Source organism: Amphiura filiformis, chromosome 4 (genome assembly GCF_039555335.1).
Source record: "Amphiura filiformis chromosome 4, Afil_fr2py, whole genome shotgun sequence".
NCBI lineage: Eukaryota > Metazoa > Echinodermata > Ophiuroidea > Amphilepidida > Amphiuridae > Amphiura > Amphiura filiformis.
This window is the reverse complement of record NC_092631.1, coordinates 31,912,175-31,934,782: the sequence shown is the minus strand read 5'-3', so window position 1 is coordinate 31,934,782 and position 22,608 is coordinate 31,912,175. Positions and strand designations below refer to the sequence as shown.

Here is a 22,608-nt window from a genome sequence, read left to right as displayed (position 1 = left end):
TAATCTTGAGTTGTGGTGAGTGAGGAATGCCAAACTACATCGGCGTATTCAAGTAATGGTCTAACATATCCTTTATAAACTGAACATAATTCCTGGGTATTAAAACCAAACCTTTTAAAATCCTAAGCATATACAACCGACGATTGGTTTTGGACACAATTTCAGCAATGTTTCTATCCCATTTGAGGTTGTCCTGCATCCAAATACCCAAAATTTTTGCCTCAGAAACAAAGTTGAGAGGAATGTCATTGATTTTGATAACATTATTGGGTGGATTCCTCTTAAAGCAGACCTGTAGGGCTTGACATTTCAAAGGATTAAGTTTCAGATTATTATTGGCAGACCATTCACTGAATTCATCCAAAACATCTTGAATTTGGCTGGATTTGGGGTGGATGCAGTTCTCAACAATTGTCAGATCGTCGACATACTTCCAACATTTTGTTTTAGGCACACTACTTGAAACAGCATCATTGATTATAATCTGAAAGCCTATTGGGCCTAGTTTTGTACCTTGTGGGAGACCTCCATTTACAGTTTTGTAGTCAGAAAGAACATGTTTATAACGAACACACTGTTGTTATTGCTGACAAAGTCAGACAACCATGGCACAATAGACTCACGGACTCCCATATGGATAAATTTCTCCATAAGCAGAGTATGGTCGATCAAGTCAAATGCTTTTGAGAAATCCGTGAGTACCACTGTGCCAACGTTGCCAGCCTTGTCAGCGCCTTGATGAAGAAAGTGAAGCATGCTAATTAAATAATGTGACGTTGACACACCTTTGACATTACCAAACTGTTGGTGGTCAATTTTATGACTTACATCTTCTAAAACCCACTTGGATATAAAACCCTCCCTGATTTTTGCAAAGCAGTCAGTAAGTGAGACAGGACGTAGCTTCTCAATGCTTGGTGGGTTTGTTTTTGGTATTGGGACTACGATGGCCTTCTTCCATTGAGAAGGGACTACTCCCTCAATGAGGGAGGTGTTCAAAACCTCTGTTAAGGGAACACTCAGCTCATAGGCAAATTCTTTAACTAACCTTGGAGGGATGCCATCAGGCCCACATGCTTTAACTTGATTTACCTTGCTGAGCTCAGCATACACGTCCCAAGGATATAATTGAGGTGGTGATTTGTAAGCTGGTAAATAAGATGGAAGCTTTGTGTTATCCAGAGGATTGATGTTGGAAGACACATTCACAAATAGCTCATTGATGCTGTTAGCAATACTGACATGATCAGAATTCTGAATACCAGGGACATGTATGTTGTGCTCAGCCTTTGTGTCATTAGTCATGACTTTAATTTGTTGGTGCCATTTACGTGGGTCCTTATGTTGTAAATTCCGGACAGAGTTGGCATGATAATTAATTTTAGCTTTAGCAATTTCACGTTGAACTTTATTGCGAAGTTGACGCCACTGAGTTTTGTCTTCAGCCAGAAAGGCTGCCTGGCGTTCCCGAATCAATTTTTTAATTCGGGGGGTAATCCACTTTTTATCATTGTCATGGTTCTTTACTTTGACATGTGGGAAGAATGACTCCATTGCACTGTTAAGATGTTCATAAAAAGCATCCACCTTTTCCTGAGTATTGTTGGCTTCAAACACATTAGACCAGTTTTGATCTTGAATCCAAGTGCCAAACTCCCTGATTTGGGAATCTTTAAAGGTGCGGACAACTCTAACAGCATTTTTAGACAAGGATGTGGTCCAGTTGGTGTTTTGAGCCCGTTGGGTGCGTCCATGTCCAGAGACGACTTTTGGGTTGGGGAAATCTTGATTGTGAAGGACGGAGCTTGAATTCCTGCCATAAATTCACTAGTCTCTCTCCATTGTCATTTGTTGTATCATAAAAACAATGAGGACCAACCACAGCCGGATGAGATACATGGCTATCTTGGCCAATTCTGGCATTGAAATCACCAATGACGAGGTGGATGTTGTGCCTCTTCACCTTTTCAAGATGGTCTTCTAGTGGATTATAGAAACTGTCCTTTTCTCCTGAGGTTGCTGATTCAGTTGGGGCAAAAATAATTGTAACCGTAAGCTGTGGATTCCCGTTAAAAGAAGCTGTCAGTATTCTTTGATTGATGGTCTGCACGCTCTGAAGACACCTATGGATGTGCCTTGACATCAGAAGTCCAACACCTCCCTGCCTCTGGTCTGTGGCAGAACTGTAAATAAGTACCCAGTTCTTGTCGTCTGACCATAATTCGTCAGTGGGGGAGGATGTAATAAGACGGTGTTCTTGCACACCGACAATGTCGACGCCTGCATCGCTACAACCCGTAAATAGTTGATGGGTTTTTCCTTGTTGGTGTAGTGTACGCACATTGTAGGTGGATACTACAAGTGGTTTGAAGGTAGGTAGACGAGACATATCGGGACCAACAGTCTGTGATGGTGTGCCAGGTTCCCGCTGGCCCGTCATAGAGTCAGAAGAAGACGTCTGCCCAGCTACCTTCGATCTAGTATTTGGATATTTGTTTGTAGTTTTCGTAATCATTAGTTTGTCAGACTTATTTTAGTCCATGTCTGACAACTGAACGGGTGATTAGCCCTGAACAGCATATTTCCGGAGGCAACAGCAGCCGAAATCCACATATTTAGTGGCACGCCCCTGGCCCGGAACACGTTGGCCAGTGAAGTTATTTGACCTATGGTGACATGTTCAACACCATCCTGTTGACCGTTGGAATAACATAATCATTCTCATCCGCTCTTTAGCCGTTGAGAGTTGTACTCTTCATCCGCCATTGGAATAGGTGGTTCCAAACTATTTGAACTATAGCTGGATTAGATGAAGGATACTGAGTGGACACTGAATGGATAAAGGCTATAGTAAAGTGAGACATGGCAGAACACCTTGGAACTAAGACTAAACCTACCAGAATACAACACATGGTCTAACCGCACTGTTCTCCAGCAGTTTAAGGAACAAGTCCAGCCGGCACATAACTCACAAGGTGCTCTTGAGAGACCAGTATTAACCCTAACCTATCAAAGCCATGAAACACCTCCTATGCTCTTTATACAATACTAGAGTTATATACCCGTATGCGTAAATGCTTATTAAGCTCAATATGCCCGTATGCATAACAGCAACATAGCATGAAACCACATGACCTTTGTCCTCTGTTTGATGACCTTTGATGACTATTGGATGACTTTTGACCTTGGATGACATTAATTAATTAATTAAATTAATGTATGCATGTATTTATTGTACTGACTACTCCTTCCTTCCTTAAAGGGTTAAATAATAAACACACACCACATCCCTATATAGAGCATGTATATACATGTATTGGTGCCATAAGAATGCATCAGAGCTATTTATAGATGAACAAAGAGTGCACACATGGTGGTACTGTGGATTTTGGATTTTTAACAAAGATCCGCATTTTCGCCAATTTTGAGCCCAATTCTTGACCGATCTCAACCAAATGTGACCTCCGCATTCCCCTCGCATCATGGATTCCACCCACCAAGTTACAGCCCAATCGGACCAAGTTTAAAATTTGACCTTTGACCTTCGACCTCCGATTTCGACCGAAGGTAGCTTACGACACTCCCCATATTTTTCTGCATCCCCCGTGCGAATTTGGCGAGGCCGGGATCAAAACTGACGGAGCCTTTTACACACATACACGCATACATACATACAACATTAGGCAAATTATAGTAAGATTCAGCACTAAACATGTATCCTCCTGGGAGCACCCAAAAAGGGAAATCCAACACCAGAAACATCACTGATTCTTTGCAACCGGGGTTGCAGGTGTTGGCAAAGGTAATTTTCAGCTCCCCGACACTGCAGCAGTGTCTCCCTTTCAATACTTTTACACATTGTGTTGTTAATGATTAAAAAAAACCAAATCGAATATTGATTATGTCGCGATTATAGGTATTAGGGATTGGCTATTTTTTTTAAACAATTTTGGCCAGAATTTGATTTTGTCATCATTACAACACTGTTACAAATGTCCATAATCTTACGATATTTTACTGGAGTATGATTGCCGGTCATAATACTGATATACTGGTCGTTTATTTTCAACTGTTTAACAGATTCTAATAAAGTTAAAGTATAACTCATGAAGATATTTGCCATGCCAATTCAAATTAGGAATCTTGGTTTATTGAAATTAAATCTAAAAAGAACGTTATAGTCGGAGTTTTACACAGTTAGGGCTCACACTCCAATCCACGATTTCGTATACAGATATTGGCCCTATATTTTTAAACAGTTAGCTTCGGACAAAAAAGCTTTATATTTACATTACGGGCGATTTCTCAACAACAGGGTCGGTTCTTCTCGTGATTACCTTGAACTTTTTCATTTTCGTTAATATCTACAATTTATAAGCCATTTTAATGTCATTTTAATTAATGGCTTATAACTTGTTAAAAGAATTACGGAATCAACCGTTATAATTATTGATAACCGCCTGACGAAGAATCGACCATTTTGACTTCCAAGTCACCACATGCCAAACACCTTATCGATCTAACCTCAAAGTAGATAACCGTAACTGTTAAATCAAAACCATAACTTACAACCTTTTAGATTATATATTGCAAAATTTAATCTACAAAAGCAGATGTTAAATGGAGTGAAAATATCCCGGGAAAAATCTTGATGATATTGATTCAAACAATATACATTAAAAAGGAGACGTTTCGTATTTGTGGTGACTAAACAGGCAGAACGGTGGTCAGTCGATGCCTATTGTTAAACAAGACCAACTCAGTCACTTTATTAGGCGCTTGAAACAATCGAATTCGGTGTTGAAATAAGCATATTTTTTAGTTAGACCTTTTAACTTCGTAACTAATTTTCTCGGTCAAATGAAAAGCAATAATTTTCATTTCTTCGGTAAATGTCAGAAGAAAACTATAATGCTTGGTACTGTATATTTTTTTCAAACCCTGGTGTTAAACGTAGGTGTGAATATTAGGCTTCTAGTGTAAGATTTTCGATATTCACGGACTTCATTGTGCCCCGCGAACTTTTTCTGGGACCAACATTTTTGCTTTTCAAAGTAACATAATTCGCTAACGAAAGATATTCCCCAACATTCTAAACATCTAGGAGTATATGTCATAGTTTTGTCAGAATTTTGGTTTGGTTTTGATTGCACCATTTTTCATTTTTCAATTCCGACTACCAATTTTGTCAAATTCAACCCGCGAATGTACCCATAGATGAATGATTTTGCAAGCCACAATAGAAATATCGATTTTTTCTGCTGGTTATATTAGAAATGGTTGGACATTTTGGCAGTCGCAAGTTGAAAAAGGTGGAATCAAAACGGATATTCTGACAAAAATAAAATATAGAGACCCATACGATGTGCTTTACAGAGGTGGGAAATATCTTTCGTTAGCGAATTATATTTGTTTGAAACGCTAAAACATGAATTCCGAAAAGGGCGAAGTTAAGGCCTATAAAAATCTAAAATCTTACACTAAAAGACACAATTTCATGCCTAATTTTAACACCAGGTTTAAAAAAAATGTAAATCCAAGCACTATGTTTTTAACTGACATTACTGAAGGAAAAAATATTGTTTTATATTTGACCGAGAAAATTAGTTTCATAGCAAAAAGGTGTATCTCTGAATTATGCTGATTTCAACATGTATCAAATGACTTTTAGCGCGACTATTTATAACAAAGGAAGCTGGTGAGTGGTGACCACCGTTCTGAGTGTAAAGGCTCTAAAGCTCATTTTATACGAGCGTACAAAAAACAAACAAACAGATACGATATTAAATGGTAGCTTTTAAACTATATTATCGCATCATTGAAGGTGAAGTCGCTAAAACCTAAATGGCCCATGGCATCGAATTGTGACACCAACCTAGAAAATTTTGATATCCATCTTATTGTGTTACATAATTATACAAACTTAACATTAAATATGGCTGTTCATAAAAAAATTTAAAAAAAGAAAGAAAGAAAGAAAGAAAAAGAAAAGTGCAGTGATTTATAGTAAGCTATGCACAGGCACAACGCCTAGACGTTGGTCCACAAGCCTCACAAATAACCTTCGCAACCAGAATCAGCTCCCCAAGTTTCGTACGGGTTACAACGAGACAAATTAGCAGTAAGTTCCTTGTCCAGGGGAAATTCAAGCCAAATCAATTTTTCCACGAGAGCGTACTAGGCACCGCCAGGGTTCAAACCCGCAACCTCTCGCACCATTGCGATTGAGCTAACTTGACTGCTAATGAAACATGAAGCACCAAGACTAGTCTGAAAGGGATCTCTGTAAAACCGTACGGGCTAATTATTAATTGTGGGTGTTGGGAGCTGGTGTCAAGTATGTTTTTATAGAAAATAGTTTTTCCATAAGTTTACATATTATGGTGTTCACAATATAGTGAATTTGTCTAAAATCTCGACAAGGAAGCGAAATTTGGGCTTTGGGCAAAGTTATATTGTTATTAAATTCGGACTGGTGGGCCTTATTTCAAATTCGGACTCGCGGACCTGAAACTACTTTTGGCAATATCTGACCAGCGAGCCTTCTGACTAGCGAACCTTCTGACCAAATGAACCTCCGGACTAGCGAACCATTTTTGGACTAGCGAACCTTTGTTTGCAAATTTTGGACTAGCAGCCGTCAAGTCCCCAATGTTCCTTGTTAAGAACATGAACAAGATTAAGTAATGATGACTTGGGAATTGGACACCCTGAATATTGCATAATATTTATGATCAAAGAAGATACATGTATAATCCCATTACTATTTAATGTAAGTTAAGGCTAATTCAGACATAAACTTAAGGTCTAGTTAAAAAGTTTAATGACTTAAAATATTATCATAATTTGCTTATTGCCTTTACTTTATATTTTATACAGGAATAGTTCTGAGTCTTCATTAATTTACAGAATTAAAATGTTTAAATGCGTATCAAATTCAATGATTTATTGAGGTCCATCTGATTAACTAGGCATGTCACACACGGTAAGTGAGGTTCCATCTGATTGGTTAGGCATGTCAGGCACAAATAATTGGTTTAGTTTTGGTTGCAGGGTTATGCCACAATGTAGTTTCACAACACACCTCTGTGTTGCCAACTAGTTCAACCAATGAAACCAACAGTAGCATTATTACAGCTCCTTCAATCCAACAGAGCAACCAGAACAAAATTCCGCTCTATCTCGGTGGATTTTTCAGTTTGAGTGGAATTTGGGATGGGAGTGGAATTTTTCCCGCCGTGGAGATGGGTTTAGATCATATCAATCAGAGGACGGATGTCTTATCAGAATATGAATTGAAGATGGTCTGGAACGATACACAAGTAAGAAACATGTTTTAAAAGCCAGATGCTGAGGATCTAGGCTGAGGTACCCTCCCGGGTTCCGCATACTGGTTTCATTTCGCTTCATCAAAATTATTGTATTTAAGATTGAATTGTTTTATCATAAATAGTATACTTTTGTTTGTATCATTATGTTGCTCATAATATATCGGTGACTTCTGCTTATCAAGGGTACCATATTTTAACCTTTGTGTGTTCCTCATAATGGTTTCATTTTGATCCATTTTGCCCATTATGTATATCTATTATTATTGTATTTTTGTTTGATTCATTTGATCACGATCTATGCTTTTGTTTCGTTATTATTACTTATCGTATCGAATGGTTATTTTACGAATATTTAATTTGAAATGTATGTTTAAATGATAGTATCATGTATTCTGTTGTTTGTTTAGGTCAAGGTCAATATTGTTTTTCATGGTCTTTTAAGTTTTATGTGTTGCTGAGGGAGTGGATGCCGGTCAGCCATAATTTTGTTTTATTTCTTGCCGCATGTAATGAAATTTTTTTATCTATTTTTGCTTTGATATATCTGATATTTGTATTTTACCTTTCATATTGCTTGTGTCTGTAACTGTACTTTACTATTGCTGCCTGCTTGGTAATATCTTCAAGTTAAGTTTCTGTCTTAAATTCCTCTTGTTCTGCTCTCCGTCTGACTGTGCATGTTGCTTCTTAATATTTGAATTTGCATATAGCGCACTACCGAACATAGCGCCTTACAAAACAAGAACAGTACGCTACAAGAATTAAACTACAAAAACAACACACACACATAAGGGGCTATTTTAGCGTGTCTCCGGGCACGTTCGTGCAGTGAGATTAAAATCCGTGCAGTTTGAGGGTACTTAACACTTCAGCATCCCTTTCCTTACCAATCATTGAAACCTCATTTCATTGGGATCGATGTATATAGAAAAAAGAAAAGAAGAAGAAGAGAAAAACGGAGAAAATGGGAAACTGGATGGGCAAATGCACACCTAGTAAATTATTTTGCCCACCTGACCCAGTAATTTAAACCTTCACACTGCCCCCAAAGTGTGCACCCAGTAAATAATTGTGACCAAACAAATATTGGCACCATAAGATAATCATTCAATTATAGTATATCATTATGATCTCTTGAAATCAATTGTTGCTGTTTTATCTTTTCATAACATTTGCCATATTTATTTCAACTTCGGAGCAACGATACATATCACACAGTACCCAATGGTTAGGAGGCTAGAATTATTAAAATTATTTTGATAAATCACAATACCTGTAAAAATTCATGGAACCTATAAATGTTGCTTTATGTTATCTAAAATGAAGTCCTTCAGTGAAAAGCAAGTACAAGAAACGTATGTTTTGTCTTATATTATCAGAAATTAAGTCCGGTTCAGAGAACATCTTATATGACGCAGATAGCTACGAAATTAAATATAAAATTTAATACGTTAACACTATACAGATAAATAAAAGCTAGAGTTTGATTCTTTCTTCAATGGAAACCAAGTAAAAATAATTTGGCTACATTTTACCTATTTTATCTGAAATTAACTCAGTTCAGAGCACATCTTACGGCTCATCTCATGTAGCTATAAAATTAATAAAAATTTTGCAATTGTCACCTTACAGATAAAGCTTTTAGAGCTAATTGGCTCCTTCTTTAGTGAAAATCACTATCCGCATACAACCATACACCTTCTGGAAGTTCTGGTATAATTGACCGCTCCGTTTTTGAAATAAAAGAATTTTGCGAAACTACCTAACTTTCAATCCGTTCCACGGAGTCAAAATATCTATCTATGACAATAGACGCCTCATGCGCTTATGATGTACAGTGATTAGCACTCCTTTATACAGATCATCGATTCAGTGATATTTGAATCCGTGAAAAGGTTTGAAAATGAGGGAATTTCGTAAAATTCTTATATTTCAAGAATGGTGTGGTCAATTGTAAATTGGTTATGTGTTAAAATACTCAAACAATTGAGTTTCCGACGATACAGTTCTTTCAGGGACACCCTGTATTTTAGACAAGATCCAAAAAAGAGTAAATTGATTGACCTCCGCACAGATGTTACATGATCAGACATGGTCATTGCAGTATCCCAATGAACACCCAAATTCTTGATTATGGATTAAGTAGTGATTTCAGCTTCGCCAAACTGACATTTTGTGTCAGCAAGTCTGTTCATATAATTGGGAGATGATGGAATAAAAAAAACCGGAGCTCTTCAACACAGCTAGTCAGCTTGAAGGTGGCACGAGCTGCATCACCTGGAATCTTTGGATTAAGAAATACATATAATGGATATCGTCATGTATTATTTTGCCCGCACATTGTAAAAATTCGGAGACCAATTATTGACCCTTGTGGACACCACACCTAAGATCGTATTAATCAGAAAACATATTACCAACAACTGACAACCAGTCATGTACGAACGAAACCATTTATTATTATTATTATTATTATTATTATTATTATTATTATTATTATTATTATTATTATGATTATTATTATTATTATTATTATTATTATTATTATTATTATTATTATTATTATTATTATTATTATTATTATTATTATTATTATTATTATTATTATTATTATGATTATTATTATTATTATGATTATGATTATTATTATTATTATTATTATTATTATTATTATTATTATTATTATTATTATTATGTAAACTGGTTTAAGGGCTCTGATATGAACGTATTTTTTGTGAGACATGAGAGCACATCAGACGTATCGAATTGAATTCTGAATACGAGGAATGTCCTTCTGATATCAAATACTTTTGATTTTTTGAAATTTGCGATGTAATACAAATTTTATGACAAATTATTAAAATTTGATATTTTGATATTTAACACTCCTCGAAGTAAACTTTCTCAATCTAATGATATGTACTTACAGTGTATGTAGCTGGGATGAAAAGCCGACAGTCAATTGAAAATTTTGATCTTTCATATTGAAGATATACATTTTTTCCCCAAAAGACCTAATTTTCTTTGGTGTTTTTAGGGAAAAAATCCATATCTTCAATACGAAATGTCAAAATTTTCAATTGATCATCGGCTTTTCATCCCAGCTACATACACTTTAAGTACATATAGTTAGATTTATAAAGTTTACTTCCAAGACCGTCAAATATCAAAATATCAATTTTTAATCATTTGCCATAAAATGTGTATTGTATCACGAATTTCAAAAAATCAAAATTATTTGATATCAGAAGGACATTCTTCGTAGTCAGAATGCAATTCGATATGTCTGATGTGCTCTCATGTCCCACAAAAAATACTGTCCAAACGTTCATACCCCACCCATTAAGGAATCTAATATTGATATTATAGGGCATGATTTTACGAAAGTCATGCCTTCCGTAAGTCCACTACTTAGACTTAACTAAAGATAGGAAATATTAAACCCAAGTAAAACCATTTAGTTAAATATTATAGGTCATAATTGAACTAAAGCTATGGATATCAAAAGAAAGTGACAAATCGTAAAACATGTGAAAAGGGTCATTATTGTGAGGGAAATTAACTTCTGTTTACGTCCATTCTCGTCCGACTAATTTTCAGCGTGACCAAGTTCTGAAGCCTGACGAGTAAAATGGGAACTGTTTGACTAATGTGTATAATTTGACGAGAAAAAAAGGTTCGGTTTGACGAGCAAAATCCCATCTTGACTAACTAACAAGCCTGACGAGATAGCACGAAGCATCCTGGACGAACATCACTAGTCTTGACCAGTTGACGAGCCCCGTGCCCCGTGACAATTACCGAGACGATCATATGTCGCTTGACGAGCCGAAGTGTGAAAATCAGCTACAAATTGACAGCACTGTGTAAATACATTCATGACAAGCTAGTTAGGGGAAAAAGTTCACTTTGGTGACCACTCTCTGGCTAGTAAGGTTTGTCGATTGATTCGACTTCTATGGACCATTTAGAAAAAAAATAGCCACCATGTCCCTCGCGAAAATCCCGGCATTTTTCGCTAGAGGCCAAAATCCAAAATGGCCGCCACCACCATTTTGAAAATTTAAGTTTTGAACCAGAGCACCTATAATCATGCACAAAGACACTTTTTCGGATATGTCGAGCACAAGGATTCCGATTCTGACATTAGTTTGACATTACGGCATCATTTTCACCCAGAAATCCAAGATGGTGGCCGGCACCATCTTGAAAAATTTAGTTTTGAACAAGAGGACCTTAAATCGTGTACAAAGACACTTTTTTTTTTTTTTTTTTCAAATTTTGATATATAACAGTCCTCGAAGTAAATTATATAAATCTAATGATATATTCTTAAAGTCTATGTAGCAGGGAGGAAAAGCCGACAGTCAATTGAAAATTTTGACCTTTCATATTGAAGATATGGATTTTTTCCCCAAAAGACCTAATTTTTTTTGGTGTTTTGGGAAAAAATCCATATCTTCAATACGAAAGCTCAAAATTTTCAATTGATCGTCGGCTTTTCATCCCACCTACATACACTTTAAGTATAAATCATCAGATTTATAAAGTTTACTTCAAGTACTGTTAAATATCAAAAATATCAATTTTAATGATTTGCCATAAAATGTGTATTAAATTGCGAATTTCAAAAATCAAAATTATTTGATATCAGAATGACATTCTTCGTATTCAGAATGCAATTCGATATGTCTGATGTGCTCTAATGTCCCACAATAAATACTGTCCAAACGTTCATACCCCAGCCCTTAACGACCGACGAATTTTGAATGATCTCTTGCTAATGTCTTTTCAATGCATTAAAACCCATCATAAAAGCCGGACTTTCAGATAAATACACATGTTATCTTGTTAATTGGATAATTTTAGAAAAGCCTTTAAAAAGCTTTTATTATTAAGATATTTTATTAAAGGTCATGTATATTGCTCGGACAACATCATATCATTGGGAAGCTAATATTATGAGGACAATGAAAATGACTCTTTTTGAGAAAATAAGACGTTTAAAATAGAAAAACAGCAAAAACCAACTTAACGATGAGTTCCTTCCAACGAGACAAATTTGACCTAGAAAAAAATTGACGTCATGAAATGACTGTGCCTGCTTTGCGAGAAGGGACTATAAACATTCTCAATGCACAGAACGTATACTGTTGTTGTTCAAAGAAAAAAAACATATGGATAAAATCAGCCGCTTTTTTTTATATATTAGTAAATTGTGATATTACAATATTCATATGTATATCAATATCATGAGAAATATTTGGGCTAAAAATAAAAAAAATAATTTAAGCTTAGAATTTCAGCATGATCAATCTGAGGCTAGCATATAAACCGAGTTAAGTCCACAAACTCCCTGTGCTCGCTGTGATTTCCCTGTGCGATATTGCAATGCTATAGTTATTATAGTTTCAGTTGGATGAAATATTACAAAGCAAACGCATAGTAACAATACTGTGTGAGGCTTTGTTTCCCAAATGAGAACAATAGTCTGCATATTGTTATGCAGCATTGTTATGGTAAATAATAGTACAACTCATTGTTGCTAATGTCAAACTTGTCAAAGTGATTGTGATTGTGTCACACAAGTAATTGAGAGCATGATATAGTGTCCGCTTCATTTACTTACGTCATCAGCCCGCTGCCTTGAAAATTAATTTCCCTTCAAACGGGGGAAGAACACGTACGAGCCCGAACTTTACCCACACAATTTCTCTTTTTTCAGGAGAAATACGCATAAAAAATTGCAACGAGTGTCAACTTGTAATGTAATAATTATTCTCTTCGAATAGAGATAAACTTGTTTTTGCAATAGACCTGACCTTTAAGGCAGCTGATGTGCACTCTCAGATATGCATGTAGTAAAGTGTCACAACTTCTTAATTATTCACGCAAGACATACGGTATAAAAGTATACATTTATTAAAAGGCAAGACATCAAAAAATCTAACTATGAATACATATTTACATGTCATGATATAGGACAGAAAAAAATCGGCTTTGATGAAGTCTAGCAAAATGCAATCACTCATGAAGTTTTTGAAGATGATAATTGTGGAAATCAGCAGTTGGATTTTGGAAGAGGATAATTATGGAAATCAGCAGTTGAAATGAGGAAGTGTAGGAAAATGCAATCAGCCATGAAATTATCGACACTGTTCCCGATTTTCAACACCGTTACTATATTGACAAATTAGAAGTAGCTTTTTCAAAATTAACACTTTTCCATGTTTTCAACACTTTTTTGCATATTACATTTGTAATTTCAAAATCGACACTTTTCCCGATTTTCAACACTTTTACTATATTCACAAATAAGAATAAGATTCGTCAAATTCGACACTTTTCCATGTTTTCAACACTTTTACTATTCCATACAGTTAGAATATATTACATCGCATATCATATGCACATATGCATACCGCATATTACATTTGTAATTTCAAAATCGACACTTTTCCCGATTTTCAACACTTTTACTATATTCACAAATAAGAATAAGATTCTTCAAATTCGACACTTTTCCATGTTTTCAACACTTTTACTATTCCATACAGTTAGAATATATTACATCGCATATCATATGCACATATGCATATCGCATATTACATTTGTAATTTCAAAATCGACACTTTTCCCGATTTTCAACACTTTTACTATATTCACAAATTAGAATAAGATTCTTGAAATTCGACACTTTTCCATGTTTTCAACACTTTTACTCTTCCATACAGTTAGAATATATTACATCGCATATCATATGAACATATGCATATCGCATATTACATTTGTAATTTCAAAATCGACACTTTTCAGGATTTTCAACACTTTTACTATATTCACAAATTAGAATAAGATTCTTCAAATTCGACACTTTTCCATGTTTTCAACACTTTTACTATTCCATACAGTTAGAATATATTACATCGCATATCATATGCACATATGCATACCGCATATTACATTTGTAATTTCAAAATCGACACTTTTCCCGATTTTCAACACTTTTACTATATTCACAAATAAGAATAAGATTCTTCAAATTCGACACTTTTCCATGTTTTCAACACTTTTACTATTCCATACAGTTAGAATATATTACATCGCATATCATATGCACATATGCATATCGCATATTACATTTGTAATTTCAAAATCGACACTTTCCCCGATTTTCAACACTTTTACTATATTCACAAATTAGAATAAGATTCTTGAAATTCGACACTTTTCCATGTTTTCAACACTTTTACTCTTCCATACAGTTAGAATATATTACATCGCATATCATATGAACATATGCATATCGCATATTACATTTGTAATTTCAAAATCGACACTTTTCAGGATTTTCAACACTTTTACTATATTCACAAATTAGAATAAGATTCTTCAAATTCGACACTTTTCCATGTTTTCAACACTTTTACTATTCCATACAGTTAGAATATATTACATCGCATATCATATGCACATATGCATATCGCATATTACATTTGTAATTTCAAAATCGACACTTTTCCCGATTTTCAACACTTTTACTATAATCACAAATTAGAATAAGATTCTTCAAATTCATATATGCATATGATATGCGGGTTAATTTTGCATGAATTGTACTTTTACCCAACACTCTCTCTTCTTACTATATATATGCTAAAAAGATAGTGGGCGGTCTTAGCATCGGGAGAGTTAAATTTATATTGGAAGCAAGTTTCTGTAGTGGGCGCTTTTGGTTTTACCCGGGTTTGGAATTGAAGCAGTTGAATTTGTATATTTTGGGTTTTGAATTTTTTCGGTTCTAATTTTGAAAAGATTTCGGTTTTTATATTTTGGTTTTACCCGGGTTTGGAATTGAAGCAGTTGAATTTGTATATTTTGGGTTTTGAATTTTTTTGGTTCTAATTTTAAGATTTCGGTTTTTATATTAAGTGAGTCTAAATTTTTCTGTCCTAAATCGTGACATATATGTTAAAACAACAACAAAGTAATTTTTGGTACATCATAACAAAAAATACTCCTTCCAAAAATTGTTGAGTTTTTTTCCTAATCTTGAAACTCCATTGCAGGAACTGTTTTTTTTTTTACATTATATATATATTTTTTTGATATAGGCCTTATTTTTGGAGATTTATAAGGCAACAACTTTTTTTAAGTTCACACGCGCAGTGATGCGCCAATATAAAATCTGCACAAAATTATGCGTAACATCAAAAATAGAACAAAAAACAAAACAAGAACAAAACGAAACAAACACCTCCCCCCCCCAAAAAAACCAACAACAGCAACAATAGAAAACCGTATCTGGAGCAGATCTTGCCTTTTACGATGAGCATAATTTGGTAACCTATAGATGATGTGTTTGTTTGAGCTATCATGTACCTAAATCGTCCATTTACGGAGAAAATAACCATTACAATAATGACTGTTGAAGTTAAAAGTGGTCACATTTTGCACTTTGCACGTAGCTTACATGAGAACGCGACAACTCACATTACGTGAACATCGGGTAAATCTACAGCCCCTTGAGAAGTTTAACCGAAATCCATTCATAACTTGATATTAAATCGGACGAAAGAACTTGGAAAAACCTCAATTTTATCAACTAAAACGGAACAATTCGACCATGAGGTTCTTGTGAGATCAGTGCTTCCCTAGGTCATGTAGGTTGCGACGCGCATGCAAATAAGTGTCTCGTAGGCATAGCGTATCTACGCGTTACCAAATTTTAGCGATAGTCGAAATTTTCGACTATGGCTTGGTAACATAGACGCATTGTTTCCTCAAGATACATAAATAAGACAACTATAATACGAGCTAATATATATATACTTATGGCTAATTTAAACTAACTTATTGTTAGACATCCATTATGTTACTGAAATTGAAAATGGAAGCTTGATTATAATATTGACAAAGACTGCCAGGTTTCATACTTTAAAAGATTGCGTACTCGCATTCACCGCGTATTGAATAATATTTAAAAGTATCAGAAAAAGTAAAACCAAGTTTGTTTTAATGTCCGTTTCAATTACGTGCGTTTATCATTCTGTAACATGTTGAACAAACCTTACACGTATAATGCATTTTGGACTCATGCCCAAAATGCTCATGCCCAAAATATTACATTATGTAAAATAATTGACCTCCAATTATTCGTCATTAGTCGATTAGTCGCGATTATTTAGTGCTAGTGCCGACTAGTCTACTATTGACTACTAAAACGCTGTAGTCGTGCAACCTATACCTAGCCACATATTAGATAACATTTTTCGTTAAATGTATTCTATTTTACAGTGTAATTCTGCTCTAGGTGGCCAAGCATTTATTGATCATCTCTTCAACAACCCTCATAAATTATTGCTTATTGGACCAGCATGCTCCTCTACTGCTGAAAATGTTGCAGAAATTGCACACCATTGGAATCTGATAACGGTAAATCACTCAAGCCCACACTCAAGACACTGAAAGGGTTTAGTTATCAACTGTGTATTTTCAAAAAAATATTTAAAAAATAAAACATAAGGTAGGTAGGTAGATGTAATAAAACGATTCTTACATTTAGGCCAATTTGTGTATATTCATTCGGTCAGTCGTGTGTGCCAATGCAAAACAAGAGTGACCAAGTCGGGGTGTTGTCCAAAACAAACTTATACGGGTATGTAATAGACTGCTGCCCTCATTCGCCAACTGCCTACGAAGCGTAGCACATAGTGTAGATGATTGATGGGGTTAGTCTATTGGCCCGTGAGATTTGACAAACAATTTTCTATATAAAAACGGGCATTAAGGGCCATACAGTGTCCGAATATTCAATGTAGAATATGCAATGTAACATACATACTTTTAAGTTGATGTAGAATATTCGATGTATCATGTCTATTCTCAGTAGACGCATAATCAATAATGTGTTATGTTAAATGCCGGGTGGAAATATTTTATCGACTTTACGTCACTAAACATTTGTTAGAAGTTAAACATTACAAGATATAGAATGGGAATATATTAAATAACAAAGATATGATACATCGAGTATACTACATCAACTAAAAAACTATGTGGCGGCCTTTAGAGTGGACAAATTTTCCTGCAAATTCACATACCCGTATACCACAACTCGACTGGTCAGGATAAGATGTGAGAGAAGAATAATTTGAAAGTTGAGTCACTCAAGGTTTGTTTTTACCACTTTGGTTATAACTACTTATAATTAATTCAGGTCAATGATTCTTAGCCACTTTGGTCAAAAATTTTCCACGTGCAAACGATTTTGCCACTTTGGTCATAATTATTCCATATGTAAACGATATTTTACAGAAATATCTACCTCCTCTACAGAGGAGCGCTTAATCGTGACTGGTCATGACCGTGCATGAGTCATGACCCCGGGGTTGTCACTCGGTCACTGTCCAGGGTTACTATTGTGAACCCTGAAACAGTATAATAATTTTTTTAAATTTTCGTCATAAACCGATATTCAAACCATCCTATTTCGTTTGCCAGGTTTCACCTAGTGCTTCGTCTCCGGGCCTTTCCAACAGACAACGGTATCCGTACTTCTACAGAACCATTACAGTGTTTAGTGCGTTAGGTACACCTATAATTGGCTTGATGCAAGAATACGGCTGGCAACGAATTGCTACAGTTCATCAAAACCAAGATGTGTACATTCTAGTAAGTAGCATTTTGTTATTAGATTTAAAATTTGTCTCATTAGAAAAATAACCAGGATATTAATTTAATATGTCCTTGTTTGCAATATATCACTATAACCTTGAGTACTAAGTAAGACTGAATCACATTTTATTATATATTTATTTTTTGATCGTCCTTACAGTCAATTGAATATTTCTCATCTTTACTAAAAGCTGCAAATTTCACCCTTGTGACGTCAGAGACTATTATTGAAGACCCGAGAGCCTCCGTCGAACATATTAAGGTAATTATTATTAATACTATAATAAACGCTTAATTTTTTCATAAACGTGTTCTGTGCTTTTGAAAGTTCATTTATGGTCAGGTCTCGAAACGTCACAGATAATTCCTTCAAAGCGATGAGAATTGGACAAAATTACGAGAATTGCAAATTTTCTAATTTCTATGAAACTTTAAACCCTGTGGGACTGAAATGGATATGCTATATTAATTATAGTGTTAAATTTTCGCGCGTAAAACAATGCGACAGGTTGTGTACACGTTAATCAGCATTTCTCATCCATTTAGATGAGAAAGCATGCCTACATGGCCCACCCCGAGCTCCCCTAGATCCACCCTTGCCTATAAATGTTGATCTTGGTATGGATATAGAAAAAAATCGCCGTTTTGGCTTCTGGTTTGGATACCGCACTCTTTTTTGTTCAAAGCAATAATAGTGTAAAAATGGTGCACCAAATAGCTTTAATTGGGCCTTCATTTTCAAAATTTGCCAACTTTTTCCAATTTAGACTCTGTGGAGCAAGCGCGAAGCTATGGCCGATTCGTGACCGTATTTACACATTTGGCGTTACAGGTGTTCCTTATGTAGTCATCCCGGATTGGTCTAGATCCACCGCTTTGCTAACGATAGCGTTTTTACAATGTTCGTGGGGAAGCATTTGCCGGCGTGCAATGACTTTTTCCCTAGCCCCTGATGCCGGAATTGCATGCACGACAAAACGGTTCCATTCAAGGTTATGTCCTCAACCTACACTCTAAGAAATAAAAGTTCTGAATAGAAACTTTTTGTCCTCTCAGGAGAACACTCCCTCTTGAACCTCTCAAAAAGGTTCTTTAATTTTGGAGAACCCTTAAAGGTTCTCAAAAGAACCGAAAGCGGTTCTGTATCACATTTGTGACCCGGCAGCACAAACGAGCCGTAAATTCCCTAAATTGTATTCTGAGTTATGGTGTAAAATGTGTACGAAGGTCGTATTCATCGGTCACTTAAGCAGGCGCGACATCTGTCTTATTTTGATAGTCACAACACCAATCAATAATCCTATTATTGAAGTGGATAATAAGCTTCTACCTTAGATGGCTATAGAACTTTTAATAGCTCTGGTCTTTGTTTGCTTTTGCTAAATCCTTTTCAAGTGGTGGGTTATTTGTATAGGTAATATGCATAGCCAACAATTAACAATGAGAGAACCTTCTTAAACCTCGTTGACTTGGGGATGATTTGAAATGACCGCCAATTATGACTGTTTGATATTTATTGCCAGCAATGTGGAAAAAGAGACACACATAGAAACGAAAAACCTATAATTTTGTTGAAGGAGCAAAGTTTAACTAACCATAACTCCGCTTCTGGATATCGTTTGAAGTCAAATGATATACCATTTTAAGTTTATGATGTTTATTTTTAAACACGAAATAAAACAAAATTGACCGGGGAGGAATTTACGGCTCATTCGCCGTGGACGGTCACATTTTGGGACCATTTTCGACGGTTTTGGAACCATTTTTGGTTCTTTAGAAAACCTCTAAGGGTTCTCCTGAGAGGACAAGTTTAGAGCCTTTTTAGAACCTTTATTTCTTAAGAGTGTATGGATATCTCTAATTAGGCTTATTGTACAACTCGTAACTCGTGTCTTTATTTTGATTGTTTGCATTTCAGCAAAACGATGCCAAGATTGTCTTTTTGTCTATGTTTGAAGGTCTAGCAAGGAAAATATTGTGTGAGGTACGTACTACCCTTATTTATATATTTCAGCTTCACCATGTTCACGTCAGACTGCTTACACGTAATATTTACGCCATCTTCATCCCTAAAGATTTAGATTTACTATTACTTCAAGTTTTTTGTTTCTGCAGCGATAAAAAGCCGAGAAGAGGAACAAAGCTCCGAAGAAAACAAATTCTAAGGTTATTTTTGGATTTGCCCTTAATAATAATTAGTGCTACCTTTATCAAAATCTTGCAGGCTTACAAGCAGGGCGTGGTCGGCACAGGATACGTATGGTTTGTGTATGGGTGGTATCGTGACAAATGGTGGACCGTTACTGACGATATTGAATGCACGGTAGAGGAGATGACCGAAATGATATCATCGACCAATATATTCGCTTTGAATAGGTTGTCGCTCAGTACGAAGGAAGAAGTGACAATCGCCGGATTTGTAAGTAAATTCAATTAAATTTCTATTTCTATAAGGCCCGATAGGATGAAAGAAAGACTAAATAGATATTTTTAAAAAATTATGAAAATTACGATTTTAAAGAAAATTATATTCCAATGTTTATCCACGACTGTATCCTGTGCCGGTACAAAACGCAGTAATTGTTTTGTAAAGACGCTGGTCTAAAACGCAGGTTGCACCAATAACTGTTTTGAAAAGACACTGTTCCAAAACGCAGGTTGCACCAATAATTGTTTTGAAAAGACGCTGGTCCAAAACGCAGGTTGCACCAATAATTGTTTTGTAAAGACGCTGGTACAAAACGCAGGTTGCATCAATAATTGTTTTATAAAGACGCTGGTCCAAAACGCAGGTTGCACAAATAATTGTTTTGAAAAGACGCTGGTACAAAACGCAGGTTGCATCAATAATTGTTTTATAATGACGCTAGTACAAAACGCAGGTTGCATCAATAATTGTTTTATAAAGACGCTGCTACAAAACGCAGGTTGCATCAATAATTGTTTTGTAAAGACGCTGCTACAAAACGCAGGTTACATCAATAACTGTTTTATAATGACCCTGGTACAAAACGCAGGTTGCATCAATAATTGTTTTATAAAGACGCTGGTACCAAACGCAGGTTGCATCAATATATTCTTTTGTAAAGACGCTGGTACAAAACGGAGGTTGCATCAATAACTGTTTTATAATGACCCTGGTACAAAACGCAAGTTGCATCAATAATTGTTTTGTCTTGAAATGATATTTACCCTCTGATACTAGTAAACTAGTGTTAATGTACGCTACGGGATTAATATTAGAGGAAAGCGCAGAACGAGGCTTTACATCAATGCACATGCCCTTCCATAAGCACACAAAGTATTGCTATTAAATTTATAATTATGTTCTTCTTTTTAACATTTTATAATCCTACTATCGAAAGACATCAAAACAACTTGAATTTGAACTTCGGGAAAGGATGAAATGGGAAGAAAATTCTGGTTACACATTTCAAAGCGATTATGTAGGATTTGGATATGATGCTGCGTGGGCTGTTGGCCTGATGCTGAACAAAAGTGTTGAGGTGCTTAAAAACAAGGTGTTTGCAAATGGTGAAAAACGTCGACTGGAAGATTTCACTTACGATGACTCGGAAATAGGATCTTTATTCGCTGATCTGTTGAGTGAAACAGACTTTGTCGGAATGTCGGTAAGTGGAAAGTGGCCTCTATTTGCAGATCTGTTGTGTTAAACAGACTTTGTCGGGATGTCGGTAAGTGGAAAGTGGCCTCTATTTGCAGATCTGTTGAGTGAAACAGACTTTGTCGGGATGTCGGCAGGTGGATTGTGGTCTCTATTTGCAGATCTGTTGAGTGAAACAGACTTTGTCGGGATGTCGGTAAGTGGATTGTGGTCTCTTTTTGCAGATCTGTTGAGTGAAACAGACTTTGTCGGGATGTCGGTAAGTGGATTGTGGTCTCTATTTGCAGATCTGTTGAGTGAAACACAGGCTTTGTCGGGATGTCGGTTAGTGGAAAGTGGCCTCTATTTGCAGATCTGTTGAGTGAAAGAGACTTTGTCGGGATGTCGGTAATTGGATTGTGGTCTCTTTTTGCAGATCTGTTGAGTGAAACAGACTTTGTCGGGATGTCGGTAATTGGATTGTGGTCTCTTTTTGCAAATCTGTTGAGTGAAACAGACTTTGTCGGGATGTCGGTAAGTGGATTGTGGTCTCTATTTGCAGATCTGTTGAGTGAAACAGACTTTGTCGGGATGTCGGTAATTGGATTGTGGTATCCTTTTGCAGATCTGTTGAGTGAATCAGACTTTGTCGGGATGTCGGTAAGTGGATTGTGGTCTCTATTTGCAGATCTGTTGAGTGAAACAGACTTTGTCGGGATGTCGGTAAGTGGATTGTGATCTCTATTTGCAGATCTGTTGAGTGAAACAGACTTTGTCGGGATGTCGGTAATTGGATTGTGGTCTCTTTTTGCAGATCTGTTGAGTGAAACAGACTTTGTCGGGATGTCGGTAAGTGGATTGTGGTCTCTATTTGCAGATCTGTTGAGTGAAACAGACTTTGTCGGGATGTCGGTAATTGGATTGTGGTCTCTTTTGCAGATCTGTTGAGTGAAACAGACTTTGTCGGGATGTCGGTAAGTGGATTGTGGTCTCTAT

General features: G+C 35.9%; 2 protein-coding genes across 2 annotated transcripts; one reads left to right on the top strand and one right to left on the bottom strand.

Moving 5' to 3' along the window:
- Positions 1-1,702: 1,702 nt before the first annotated feature.
- Positions 1,703-2,440, bottom strand: LOC140150116 (craniofacial development protein 2-like). Its single transcript, XM_072172120.1, has one exon. It carries the CDS (start codon positions 2,438-2,440, stop codon positions 1,703-1,705), a length of 738 nt encoding a protein of 245 aa, XP_072028221.1.
- A 4,804-nt stretch (positions 2,441-7,244) lies between these two features.
- On the top strand, positions 7,245-21,682 carry LOC140150115 (gamma-aminobutyric acid type B receptor subunit 1-like). Its single transcript, XM_072172119.1, has 7 exons — positions 7,245-7,322; positions 16,629-16,766; positions 17,835-18,005; positions 18,169-18,270; positions 19,927-19,992; positions 20,233-20,427; positions 21,374-21,682. The coding sequence occupies exons 1-7, from the start codon at positions 7,245-7,247 to the stop codon at positions 21,680-21,682; spliced, it is 1,059 nt and encodes a 352-aa protein (XP_072028220.1).
- Positions 21,683-22,608: the final 926 nt, after the last annotated feature.